Source organism: Pempheris klunzingeri, chromosome 4 (genome assembly GCF_042242105.1).
Source record: "Pempheris klunzingeri isolate RE-2024b chromosome 4, fPemKlu1.hap1, whole genome shotgun sequence".
Taxonomy (NCBI): domain Eukaryota; kingdom Metazoa; phylum Chordata; class Actinopteri; order Acropomatiformes; family Pempheridae; genus Pempheris; species Pempheris klunzingeri.
Window position 1 is genome coordinate 11607764 of NC_092015.1, and position 13919 is coordinate 11621682.

The 13919-nt window shown below is 44.6% G+C and overlaps 3 protein-coding genes across 5 annotated transcripts in view; 2 read left to right on the top strand and 1 right to left on the bottom strand.

Moving 5' to 3' along the window:
• Positions 1-14: 14 nt before the first annotated feature.
• Positions 15-4068, bottom strand: actmap (actin maturation protease). Of its 2 annotated transcripts, none has more exons than XM_070829619.1 (7): positions 3982-4068; positions 3549-3742; positions 2856-2924; positions 2517-2641; positions 1994-2123; positions 1783-1853; positions 15-820 (listed from the first exon to the last, which is right to left on the bottom strand). In XM_070829619.1, exons 2-7 carry the CDS (start codon positions 3731-3733, stop codon positions 453-455), a joined length of 948 nt encoding a protein of 315 aa, XP_070685720.1. In that variant the 5' UTR covers positions 3734-3742; positions 3982-4068; the 3' UTR covers positions 15-452. The 2 variants fall into 2 exon arrangements, with proteins under 2 accessions (XP_070685720.1, XP_070685721.1); XM_070829620.1 differs by having other exon boundaries at positions 3854-3992.
• A 575-nt stretch (positions 4069-4643) lies between these two features.
• On the top strand, positions 4644-6904 carry snrpa (small nuclear ribonucleoprotein polypeptide A). The gene is made up of 7 exons (XM_070829309.1): positions 4644-4706; positions 5032-5112; positions 5223-5395; positions 5499-5675; positions 5807-5983; positions 6107-6195; positions 6279-6904. Exons 2-7 carry the CDS (start codon positions 5040-5042, stop codon positions 6436-6438), a joined length of 849 nt encoding a protein of 282 aa, XP_070685410.1. The 5' UTR covers positions 4644-4706; positions 5032-5039; the 3' UTR covers positions 6439-6904.
• A 4035-nt stretch (positions 6905-10939) lies between these two features.
• Positions 10940-13919, top strand: part of LOC139200603 (protein jagged-1b) — a 42994-nt gene continuing 40014 nt past the window's right edge. For both annotated transcript variants that reach the window (XM_070829935.1, XM_070829936.1), the window contains exon 1: positions 10940-11138. In XM_070829935.1, coding sequence (XP_070686036.1) covers positions 10983-11138 — 156 coding nt within the window. In that variant the 5' untranslated portion in view covers positions 10940-10982. The remainder of the gene's footprint in view (positions 11139-13919) is intronic.

Consider the following 13919-nt stretch of genomic DNA (forward strand, 5'->3'; position numbering starts at 1 on the left):
ACCCTGCAAGAAAAATATAATTCTCCATAAAAACTGCACAGTTTCACAGTTTCATAAACGTAACGATAGGGTGGACTAAATGGAAACATTTTATATTGCAATATCACTGAAAATAACAGTGTAATAATAATGCACTTTCCAGTATCAACTGTTTAAAGATACATCTGGATAACTTCAGCTTTTGTGTCATCAAGTAAATAAAAAAAAAAATATCAATACTTGAAAAGTGTATTTTTTTGTTATTTTGATGGAACAAAACAAAAAAACTAATCAAATCTGTCTGATAATGCAGTTCCACAAGTTAACCTATATGTGGAGACTTAATAAATGTAAATCATTGTGTGAAAACAGACTTTGAAGCCCTTCTGTGCTGTTTTAAACCTCAGAACTGAACATTCTCCAGCTTTAAAAGGGTTAAACTGTGGTATCGACCACACTGCACCACAACAGTGTCAGACAATGCATCCTGTATCCACACCGTCCTGTGTCACGCTCTGCGCCCTTGTGTGAAGCAACACCGCCTGTCCTGCCAGCCCGGCCTCCACCCCTCCCTGAGGAACCACGTACTGTGTCCCATCATTGGCTCTCTGAGGGTCCATCGTCCTCAGCTGCTCGTTGCTCTGAGCAACGCTGTCCAAACTCCACAGCTGGTAGCGCAGGCTCTTACCCTGCTTAGCCAGGACGTAAACCTCTCTGACTGCAGTGCTGCCGACAGGACAGGGAGAGCTGCCGTCCGTGGCGAGGTAGAGCCAGGGCAGGGTGGGATCAGGTTGAGTGTGCTCTTGGCTCACGCTGCCCTGGTCCAAACCGAGGAGAACACCTAGAGAGAGAGAGATATAGTGAGCATGTGGCATGTTGATAATGATTTTAGAGGCTACCACATAAACCAGGCTTAAGTTCAGGAAACGGTTTTTATAAAGGTGCTTTAAATGCGTCTAATTGAAGTTACCATGGAAACTTGTACCTCCAGACTAACCTGATCCTGGTCCGGCTAGTTATCAGGCTTAACTATGGTTACAGTCAATTTCAGTTTCCAGTGCATGTCACATATGCACTTAACTATGTAGTTAAAATCTTAAATCAGATCGTCTTAACGATGATCCAGTCAAATGTGTGCTGTAATTAAAATTAGGCAAATAAACAACTCTGACGTATGGCTGTTGCCTCACAGAAATGATTTCCCATTTGTCCCATTTTAAATGTCACTAAATAAAATTAAAGAATCATACAACCAGAAATGCATTTATTAAAAACACAGAAAGGTATTTAAACTGTATTTTCTCCATGTGGAGGATATCACTTGTACAACAAGTAACATAAACCAAGTGAGAGAGAATTTCTTGTCTTGGACGGGTTCCATAAATAGTACCATGCGTCGTATACCTCTATACCTATATGTTGATTTTCAGCAATAATTACACAATATGTCACTCATCGTGGACTTGAACATACAATTACAGAGTGCAGCTACAAACTGAGGCGATCGGCTCTTTTGATACTTGTGACAGTCTGAGCTCACTGCTGACCTACGACACGCTGCAAAAAGTTCTCTTTTGCTTTGTTTATTGCAGTGATTTTGTTAGTGTTTGGTCTAATGTTTTAGTTAGTTTACTGATTTTTAAACATGTGTTGCTTTGTGCAGTTTTGTCCCAACATGTCTGTTTTTTCTCCCACTGTGAATTGACTGTGCTTGATGTCTCAGGTCGGTGTTAAAACTGCTCACATTAGCTCCAAACCAGCTTTATGAAACAGCCCTCTGGTGTGTGACCTCTCCAGTCTTACCTGAGGCCGCTGCCCAGTGTGCCCTGTGGCCGTTGCGCTGACACGGCTCATGGTTGTAGTCCTCATCATATCTGTACATACTGTCAAGGAATTTTGTCCTGTTGGTATAAACTTCTATTTTATGATACAAGTTTTTAAAAAAAACAACCACGAAATGAAGTCTTTTCCTCCAGAGCGCCCGTCATGGCAGCTTTGTTTGGGTCTAAGATACGGGATGAGGACAGGCTGTCTCCCCCACAGGTGTGTGATGATGGTTGCAGCATTTTTACCACTTAAACCTCCTGACAGCAGCTCTGCCTTACAGCCACAAACCTCTTCTGCCAGCAGGGCCATGTTGTCAGCTGACAAAATAAAAATCTCAATGAGAGCATGAAGAAACCACCATAAACTCAACAAAGAGTGAATTTGCATTTTAGCTGCTTGTGAAACATTACGAGCAAAATTCTACTAGAAAAAAAAAACTGGTCGTAAAACTTCTACATTTTTAAAATTACGCAATGCATCTGTTTCTAGACTTAGACTTCTTTTATTGATCCCCTAGGAGTTTAATGTCATATGTGCACTTTTGGCGAGGAGCCTATACCTGTCATATGATGAGTGCTATATCAATAAACTTGACATTAATGCATCGTCACGCTATCAGAAAAATAAATAGAAATAGATAGAAACAGGTGATCCTTTTGTTTGCTCTTGCACCGCACTCTGTTTTTTTTCTGTTTTCACAGTGTTGTTACCTGAAAACATTTCACCCTGCGCCGTGTATCCCCTGCTCAGTGCTGTCTGAACAACAGTTTCCATGTCAATACTCAGCTGTGGCTGTCGAAGGTGAGCAGACATCCACAAAGCCACCAGTCCACACCTAAAAGGTAAATGAATAACACACTCACAGTCACACCCTGGGAAATATGTCACCTTTAATGACTTAAACATGCAAGTATTCAGGTCTATTTAATAACACAATAGCCCCATTGTACATACAACAGTTGTGGTAACAGTTTTACTAGTCTTTCCCATTGCAGTGTAGATCAGGGTGTTATCTGACAAGTATTAGACTGTATAGTTTACTGACTTACTGTGGACCATCTTGGATGAGAGAGGGCACATATGTGTTCACCAGTATCCACTGCAGGTCTTTCCTAAAACTGAAACCACACACAGCATAAATACACATTACTACATTACAAACCAGTTCAACAGTCAATCACAATTTCCTAAACGTCCCTCAGTGACGACTTCACATTGCTGGTTCTGGCCAATCAGCAGTTAAAAACCTAAAGATAATCATTTAACCATCACATAAGACTAAGAAAAGCAGGAAATTCTCACAACTGAGAAGCTGGAATGAAAAAGTATTTGGCATACGTTTAAATTGATCATCACAGTAATTTCAGACTGATTTTCTGTGACTTTTTTTTTTTTTAACTGCCACCATTACCTGTAGCCTGAAAACAGCTGACTACACCGCCATGACAACACCGACATAAAAGTGAACATGAAAGTTAAAGTGGAAGGAAGGATTTATTCTATCTAATAATCAATTAGCAGTGTGTTTTTAAATGTTGGTGCACTCGGGTAATGAACAAACATGACGATGTGTGTCAGATGTTGCATGGAAAAGGCTCACGGGGAGTTCAAACTAATAGCGTGTGCAGAAACTGAGCTGTTGGTTGAACTGCAGACTTAATCCAGACAGTCCATGGTCAAAATAATCCGATGTTCAGGTAGAAAACTAACTATAAGAGCAGGTCTTTCATTGTAAATCTCACCTGCTCTCCCTCTGACTGAGCAGTAAGCGGGCCTCTGAGTGGTCCCCCTCTACAGGACTCCTGCCACTGGCTATGGTCTGATACAGCTTCTTCCTGGGTGCTGAGGCTGGAGGAGGTGGAGGTGGACCTGGAGCAGGTGGAGGTGGAGGAGGAGGAGGAGGTGACAGGGGGGACTCCATTGACATCTTTGAACCCTGACAGAAATAGTATCTTAGTTAGGATTGTGTGCATATTTGTAAAGGTGCAAGTTAAGGAAGTTCTTTCCATTTAATAATCATTATAATTGATACAGCATGTCCACCCACCTTCCACTACTTCCTGCCTCTTACAACTGAGCTCTTAGCTATGTTCCCTACAAGTAGGACTAAACATTAGCACAGTTAACTTTACTCTGTCTTTAATGCTGCATGGACGGAGGCCGACGTGCAGTTACCTTCTCTTGTTAATGGTTATCGCTCACAAAAAGTTATTTCTTGTCATTTTCTCACACCTTACAGCACTCACTCACTCTTCAGACTAGCACTAGCTAGTGCTAGCTAACAGCACTGGTGTTTTACCCATATTTGGCAGCGTCCTCCTCTTCCTCTTCTTCGTCGTGTTTATTATTGGGGTTCACGCCCTTTTCTTCTTCTTTTAATCAATTCCCGGCAGGCTGCCCACTAAAAGAGTGTAGTGTTGCCCTCTATACACGAAAGATACCGTCCATCATCTACTGACTTTAGAGTACAAATCGACTGTATGGTGAGGGTTCGTGGCTCTAAATCATCTGAATATTGGCTGCGCAGTTAATTATATGTGTCTAAGTATCTGCTACGGCGGTTAAAGGGCGCTGAACTAATCAGAACATGGACAGGTGTTACAACACATTCAGTGACCTGAGCTGTATGTATCTATGGCGACTATCTGCTTTCTTCACAGCCAAAAAATAGTTGTTTTATCTACTTGCGCTGCCGTGCTTTGGTAACAGCAGTGATTAAGTGATTTTAAAAAATTAAAAAAAACAAGACAAAGAAAAAAGGGAACGTTAGCAGGGGTCACAAAATCTGATGGGTCGCAGAATTTAGTGGAACACCGGAAGCGGCCTCTGTGTTAGTTTCTCAACGCGAGAACAGAGAACGGGATTTGGTAAAGGCCGGGGTCTTCATTCATCGATCCGAGGTGAGTGTTTCTTCCACACCGAGCTTTATAGTTAAATTTAGATGCTTTTTGTTATCAAGACCGTTTGCAACTTTGTTGTAGACTTATGCATCATATTTCGGCGTTTTTGTGACCTGAACGTAAGTGATAGACGGGTTTAGTAAGCTTAGCATGTTAGCTATAGCTGGCAGTTAGCTTGTAGGCTAACGTTCACCCCACGTTATCCAAGCGGGGTGGTGCTAACGTTAGTTAGCCAGCTAGCTTTGCGGTGAAGTAAGAATTGTGTTTTTAAATGGTATGAATTGAATATTTTAAGATTGTTTTCTCTCCAATCCCTCGTTCGTAGGTTAGAAAATGGCTACTCCGGATGTACGGCTTAATCATACAATCTACATCAACAACTTGAATGAGAAGATCAAGAAAGATGGTAAGTGTACCCTCACCCTTCAGCCTGAGGTTCAATAAACTGCACACACCGTACAGAAGGCATCTCATATTAAACTAATGGTCTCTCGATTTGCTTTTTTTTTCACACAGAGTTGAAAAAATCGCTGTACGCCATCTTCTCACAGTTCGGACAGATTTTAGACATCTTGGTGGCACGACACCTGAAGATGAAGGGCCAGGCCTTTGTTATTTTCAAGGAGGTTAACAGCGCGTCCAATGCCCTCAGATCTATGCAGGGGTTTCCTTTCTACGACAAACCCATGGTAAATTAATCACACTGAAAAGCTTTACAGATGGTACAAGAGGCCCAAAAACTGTAGCTTCTGAACTACTTGGTGGTCTCAACTTTTCTGTCTCTTCCTACAGCGCATCCAGTATGCCAAGCAGGACTCGGACATTATCGCTAAAATGAAGGGGACCTATGTGGAGCGTGACCGTAAGAAAGAGAAGAAGAAGATCAAAGGAGCTGATGCAGGAGGAGCGAAGAAGGGTGTACCTGGAGCTGCTGCAGCCATGGTCGCTGGGGTCCCTGCTGCCATGCCTGTAAGTCCAGCCATGGTTTTTATTGGTAATCGGTCCCCAGATTTGGGTGGAGATCACAGGACAAAGTAGTTGATTAAAAAATGTCATCACAGACTCTGAGATGCTCATGACTGATGTACTTCACTCTTTAGGGAATGCCTCCCATGAGTCAGGCTCCCCGTATGATGCACATGCCAGGACAGCCGCCTTACATGCCCCCTCCTGGCATGATGCCTCCCCCGGGAATGGCACCTGGTCAGATGCCCCCCGGTGCCATGCCTCCTGGCCAGATGATGCCAGGACAGATGCCTGGACAAATGCCCCAGCAGGTAAAGTGTGTGTGTGTGTGTGTTCTGCCTTCTGACAGAGCATATTTTAATTTCTTTTCAGAAAATATCATTTTGTCCAGGTGATTCCACTCTGACTTCTTGCTTTTTTTTTTTTCCTGACAGGTTGCAGAAAATCCGCCCAATCACATCCTGTTCCTCACCAACCTGCCAGAGGAGACCAACGAACTCATGCTCTCCATGCTGTTCAACCAGTCAGTACCGACTTCTTTTCTGCCTTTATTTTACCTTTTTGTTTATTTGTTGAATGCCGATCCTGATTGTATTGTGTGTTCAGGTTTCCTGGGTTCAAGGAGGTTCGTCTGGTACCTGGTCGCCACGACATCGCTTTTGTGGAGTTTGACAATGAAGTGCAGGCCGGCGCTGCACGAGATGCACTACAGGGCTTTAAGATCACACAAGCAAACGCAATGAAGATCTCATTCGCTAAGAAGTAACTCAGATCAGGGTCGGCCTTTTTCTTACATGCACACACAGGACTTTTTAAAAATATACAGCTGTGAAACATTTTTAGAAATTAACTATTGACAGTTGCTGATCAGTGCAGCACGGACTGGGTTTTTTTTTTTTTTTTTTTTTTTCCTCCTTCCAGGATTACATGTAAGTATATATTCCTTACATCAAGTTGCTGTTTCATCATCACACCCTGACAGAACTCTTGACATGAAATAACAGTCTGGAAATGTAAATTTAGGAGAAGTTCTGCATTGTACTGAAATGAAAAGCACCATAGCTGGTTTACCTTTTTTGGGCTTTCACATTCAAACCAGTTATGTAAGCAACTTGATGTTTTTTGTTTTTTTTAACTGTTTGTCATAAAGCATTGCACCCAGCGTCTGGCCCACCAGACACTGTACCTGGAGCTATTTTCTTTTTTATAATTAAAACGTTTCTTTGAGACGACGCTCTGCTTCATTTTTTCATGCAGTGAGTGTTTATGCTGCACTGCGAGTTTGTCTTTAGCCAATAGATGGTGCTATAAATCTACTTTGCACAGGGGTGGGATGGATGGGCTACACACCTTTTTTAATAGTAAATTAAAAATTGTTCCAACCCAAATCTATGGATTATTTGGGGAAACTTGTATAGTTTTATTTCTTTGATCATAAAAAATTTCAACTATCTGTAGGACAAAGCTTTCAAAATTATTTTTTTCATTATTTAGCAGTGGGACTCGGTAGGAAATGGAGAAAGAAGGGCATCAATGTCATGCAATAATCCCATGATGCTGATGATAAAAGGTGCTCATGTGCAACCGCTGGTCGCCCACATTCTCTGCTAAATTGATTTGTTGTAGAAAATCAGATCCGTTGGTCCCCAGAAGAAAAACATAATTTTCTATTAGTCTAGTTTTTATAAGAAAGTAGTTTAACTCTTGCCATGTTCAAAGCAGCTTGGGCCTCCATACCAATCATTGTATCCCTCCTACTTGTAAACCATTTTGTTCCATTTGTGTTTTGAAGTACACTGTACATGTACAGGCAAACCCTTTTTCTCTTCCTTCGGCATTTGTGCTCTGCTCAGAGTAATAAACCAGAGACATCTTTTTTTTTTTTTTTTAATCAGATTACATAATTTTCTGGCAGCTCTTGAGTTGTGCTATTTTGTGTATCTTTAAGAGAAACTCACAGACCAGAAAAACTTCTGTCATTGGGTTGTAAATGCTGGTGCTGTTCAACTGACTCTGAATTTGCTAATGATTCAGTTACGACTTAATTTGCTCAGTCATGAGTGAGAACACACTTTTAGCATTAGTACTGATGTGTGTGGAAATACCAATTCTGTATCTGTCAAAATCAGTGTTTCCTGTGGGATCCAGCATGTGGAGTTCATGTAAAGCATTATAAACAAATATTCAGTGAATGCAAATGGGTTCAATCCCTCACATGTTCACATTTGTCTCGAGTTTGCCAATTAGTAAATACCTACTGTATGTGTGGCAGCACATCCTCAAAGGCCCCTCCAGCCTTCACATACTGTAGGTTTGTAGAGTAATTGCATGCCAACAGGGACCACCACCACCTCTCAAAGGCTGGATTCATGAGTGATGTGTGAATTAGGCCTGAAAAGCTTAATTTAGACTCACTATCAACTGTGCCCAGCACACACAGGGCCTCCCTGTTGTGGACTTAAACTGTGCCCTGAGTAATTGTCTTCAGGTCAGCTCAACAGTGTACTCAGAAATGTGCATTCTTCTGTAGTTTCCCAAGCCTTTCCACACTCCCTTATTTTGCCTTGAGAAAGCGCTGACCTTAGCCACCAGGGCGCTGTGTGTGTGAGAGAGAGAGAGAGCGAGAGAGAGAGAGAGTGTGTGTGTGTGTGAGTGAGTGAGTGAGTGAGTGTGTGAGTGTGTCGCATGCTCTTGGCAACATGCCTAGTGCCTTCCCATTCACCAACACAGTGATCTTTCAGTTACTGAGACTGAAGGGCAACTTATCCGGTGGGTTATGCGTGGGATTTGCGCCCGTCATGTCACTTCAGAGCGACATCAAAAATCAGCCCTGAGACCATTTCAGCTTATGACAGCTCTTCTTTGCACCCGTGGGCTCTCTTTGACATTCAGCAGGCTGTGTGTGTGTGTGTGTGTTAGTCGAAGATGGTCAAAGTTCACTTTTAAAGCAGTTTGTGCCACTTATCAATGGTCAACATTTTGGTTAAAAATGGCTTCTGTTTGCTTTTAAAACTATTGTTCACATTTTTAGTGATTAACTCTTTCCCCTTTCTACTGGCCAGCTGTCAAACAAACTGGTGCTGTGTGGCTGAGCACTGTTTAAACCCTCACATCTTCACTTTCATTCAAGATGGGAAATGTGTTGAAAAATTATCCACAACATCAATATTAAGTATTTCACTCAGATTCAACATCATAGCTCCAATGAAGAATGAACAAGCTGACACACAGAGCAGTTGTTGGAAAGATAGGAAAACTTGCCTGTAGGTCTGTAACTGACTGACTGACTGTGTTAATGTCAGCAAGTCACGTATCTTTAACTTTTACCCCGAGGAACACAGGTGGCCAGTAGATGGTGCCAAATGCACAACTCACGACGCTCCCCTTCAGATAAACGGACCCACAGACGGGAGAGAGGTTGCAGGTCAGTGGTGACTCCTCCTCAGGTGATCCACACGCACACACACACACACACACACACACATACACACACACGCACACACAGCAGCCTGTGAGCGGCCCCAGTGATGTCTGTCTGTTTCCGGATGGTTGGTTAGAATTCAGCTCATGTTTGGAGGTCACTGCTCTGCTATGCAAATCAACCCTCTGCTCCTCAAGAGCCCTCTGTTCTGCTGTGGGGTCACTGCAGAGTGACAGGCCGCGGAAACACCAGCGGTTGTCAGGGAAGCTCTTGAGCAACAAGCCCGTGATAGACCTTAAAGGCAGAGGAGGAGGAAGAGGAGGAGGGAGGCAGAATCTCATTAGACTTCCTCCGATGAAGAAGGTACATTGTGTGGAGGTCTTGGATCCAACAAGACGAGCACTGGAAGTCAGACGTGGAAAATATGCCAATGTGACCGGTGCCAATATTTAAAAAGATGCCCACACAGCCCGCACTTCTCTTTTAGCCTGTATCAGTGCGCTCACCCGGTAAGTATTTGCAGCCGGCGGCGTCATTAAGCGGCGGCATGTGCGTACAGTGCGCAGGCTGGCAGATGTCGGAACAAGTTTAATCATAGATGTGGGACTGACGATCACATTTCATAGGAAATACGTCTACAGGTGGGTGATGGGTCTGTTTAAGCACCTGCTCCAAGTGTGCCATGACCGTGCGCGCATAAACTAATCAAAACACCTCACAAAGTTCCTGTAGGGAAACTAGTTTGTGTCCACTTTTTTGTCAACATGTCCTTGATTTTATGTGTGAATAACTTTGGTGCCATCATCCACAGCGGAGCGGTGTTTCAAATGCCTATAGAAACTTTCCCTCTCAGAGGCCAGGACTGAAAAACTGTTAATTGGCGCTGCGGAGCTTTGAAGTGAGCAAAGGCCTGAAATTGGAGGAGGGGAACCAGCGAAGTGATACAAATAGAGGAAACGGGAAACCCAGAGAGGAGAAGAGGAGAAGTGAAACGCATTCACTGTAATCTCACGCGTAGGTGTGACACAGGCCCACATAGAAAAAGAAAGTTTCGGGTTGGTCTAAAGGTTCCTCAAAGTGCGCAGAGAATTGGAGAGAAGGGATGGGAGGATCGGTGCGCGCTGGGAACCATCCGGACAAGCGCTGAAAGACGGATATTCCCTGCCTCAGGACACACCCTCCACGCTCTCTCCCTCTCTCCCCCTCTCTCTCTCTCTCCCTCTCTCCCTCTCATTGTTTCCCACACTGGCTCTGTCGCCGCCGGGCTTCGTATCGGGTTAACAAATGCCCAACCGGCCTCTTGGATGAGATGAGCGCAACTTCGCCATCACACTCATCACGAAATAGGATGAATATTCATTTGTTATTTATTTTCTTTTAGTTTTTTGAGCATGGATCAGGCTTGAAGAAAGAAAGACAGAAGAAGAAGAAGAAGAAGAGAGAGTGTCAGCTAATTGGGATGAGAGTTCAAGTCAAGTGAGCCGGCAGATTGGACCTTTAAAGCCTCTTAACGCAGGTGGTGTGAGGAATACGGCGCAAGGGGAGTGCGTTTATGTGCTGTGTGTGCATGTGTCCCTCCCAGTGGAAATCCACCCTGGACTCAGCGAGAAGGGGGTGATCAGGTGTGTGTGTCTGTGAGTGTGTTTGTGGGTGGGGGGATAAATCCAAGCGGAGACAGAGGTAATTATGGTTTCTCTGACCGGGACGCGATGAAGTGGCTCTGCGGGAGTTTCAGGGTTTAAGACCGGAGAGGAGGAGAGCTGGGCGGACGGACGGACGGACGCAGGCAGGCAGGCAGGGGGAGGAGGAGGAGGAGAGGAGGAGGAGGGGGACACCACCACCACCACCACCAAAGCGCACAACACGGTCCCCAATCCCTTGACGCGGGGATGGAGAGCGCAAGAGCGCACGGGATACCACGGCTCGATCCCAGAAACGGAGCCGGAAGGATCACCGGATCACCAGACATGAGGAGTGACCGACACCGGGGACACCACCTGCAGCGGACTGTGATTTTTCTCGTCGCGCTCACGATACAACCGCAGGTAAGCCGCCGATTAAGTGCTATTTCGGGCGACATGCCCTTAAACCCCCGGCGGATGACTTTTAACTGTGGTTTAACCTGTATTCCTTATCACAGCTGCGTGAAAACAGTCAATAATGGAGTCCACACACACACACACACTGTCCCTTCCCTCTTTGTGCTGCCCTCATTCTGCTCCTACATGGCTCTGTGCCCACCTGTTGTTTCAGCCCGCTGGTGTCTACTATCCCACGCAACAGAGAACTACTGTAATCCTGTTTTAGACCCACGGGATCCAAAAATGTGTGTTGGCATTAGAATATCACAGCAAAATCACACTTTTAGAATCATGATGAAGTCACCGTTTATCATACCAATGTTTGCAGCCTATACTAAATAAAGAGTATACCTATGATAGGGGCGGACAACACATACACCAAGCATACAGCTGCTGTGTCTGATTTATTTTGGGGATTTAGGTGATAAATAAAACCTTTAATTCTTTTTGAGGGGCTCCTAAATGAAATAATGGGAGGGTTAAATAACCTTAATTACCCACCTCACACCCTCCACTCCTCCTTCACTGGTTAATAAGAGTGATTGTCCTATTTTTAGCTGTTTGCCTGCTGCATTATCTATTTTTCTACATTATTTATTATTATTCTTCTTATCCACTCTGACTGTTTCCTACCTCCTCCATCTTCAAACCTCATTATAGTGCTTATGGGTAGACATCAATAGTACTTGTATAAATGATTCTGACAACCTGCTTATAGCATTATGAGGCAGCATGGAAGGTGCAATATCGGGCATGAAGGTGCAATACCACAACATGTATTTGCCTTTCTGCCCTGGGAGCTGTCAAGCAGCTGCTGGCCTGATCAGGATGCCTATGATGTGTGACAGGACCAAGCAGTAGCACGGAAAGGCCCCAGAGGTGCTCCAGAGTGTGAATATGTGCGTGTGTGTGATTGTGTGCATGTTTCTTCATAACACTGAGCTCACATGCAGCATCTTTGTCTTGGGTGTGTGTGGAGCCCGGGGCCACGGCCCAGTAAACTCCAGGGCGTGTGAATGTTGAACGTTGGGGCAGCGCTGTGCGTCTTGCTCCGCACCTCTGCAACCCCTTCACAGCTGAGGAACAACACACTCCACTCCCTCCATTCTCTGACTGCACTGCAGTGAGAAACACACGCTCAGAGTCCTCCGCTGCTGCCGGATGAGACTATTATTAATGCAGAAGACAGGAGACCATGTTCACGAGGACCCAGACCTGCTAAGAATAGAGGGATTCATCGGCTCAATGGCTGTCCAGTGGTCACCACACGTTGTCTGCTGTCCAGTTTTATTGTTCCCACAGCTCACACTGCAGTATGGTGTGACGCAATACTGTTGTAATGTGATTTTGCTTTGCAAAAACATTTTCAGTTTGTGTAACAGAGGAATTGAAGGTGGATTCTAAATGAATCATATTAGTTTACTCTCCGTCATAATTTTTCTCTGAAACTGGCCCAACATGATAAGCTGTTTCACATTACACGGCGTGTGTTTGTCTCAGTCTTAACAGGCAAATGGTTTCCAGTATTAGAACAATGAAAAAAGCATCAATTAAAGGTAAACTTTTAAATGGAAGGGAAATGGATCCACACAGATATAGTTTCAGAATGATTTGCTTAAGTGTTGAGGGCTGCAACTAATGCGCAAGTTAATCATTAATCACTCTTCCAAATACTTTATTTCATCATATTTTCACCATAAAATGTCATAAAATAGTTCACAGAGCCGAAGGAGTCTTGTCCAAACTTCAGAACTTGACGTCTTTGAACGTCACAGTTTGGCCCTGTGCTCTTGTTCAGATGGATCATCTCATAACAGCCTCACCTGGCTCACACAGAGATCAGCTACTGACCCATGAACGTCTGTAGTTTTTAGACAGAGAGGATTTGATGTGAGCCGCCCTGAGTTTTGGGTGTAGTGATCCTCTACTAGAGACTGGGGTTGGTCTCTCTCTCTCTGTCTCTCTCTCTCTCTCTCTCTACCCGTCTCTCTTCATCTGTCTCTCTCTGTCCCCCTCTGTCTGTCTGTCTGTCTGTCTCTCTCCCCCTCTCTACCCGTCTCTCTCTGTCTCTTCGTCTGTCTCTTGGCCCCCCCTCTGTTTCTCTTCCTCTGTCTGTCCCTCTCTCTCTCTCTCTCTCTCTCTCTCTCATACTCTCCCCGTCTTTCTCTCTCCATGTCTCTGTTTCTCTCTCTGTGTCTCTCTCTATCTCCCCCTCTCCCCCCCTCTCTTCCCCTGTTTGTCTCTCTCCTCGTCTCCTCCCACCCCTCTGTCTCTGTCTCTCTCTCTCTCCCCATCTCTTTCTCTGTCTCTCCCTCTCTCTCCCCCTGTCTCTCTCTCGCTGTGGCCAGACTGAGCGCTGAAATGCTGGTATGCAGGGAATGGCTCAGGCAGCGAGAGGAGGAGAGGAAGAAAGGAGGATGTGGAGTGATGAGCGCCACTGTATCTCCACAAGCCTTTTGAAGTAGACGAGTCCACCCCCTACCCCCCTCCACCCTGTGACCCCTCCCACCTCACCCTCCCAGCTCAGGGACAGGGGCATTAGAGGGACACACAGCCAAACACAATGGGACGACTGAGATTCTGGCTCAGTGTTGGGCAGCTCGGCTGAGACACATGAGAGCTTGTTGGTGGTGGTGATTTCTGTCTGTGATGAAGTGCACAACACCGCCTGGGATACATGATTCAGATTTTTTTGACTTAATGAGAAATAATTAAGTTCATTGTGCAAGAATGTCAAAACGCCCG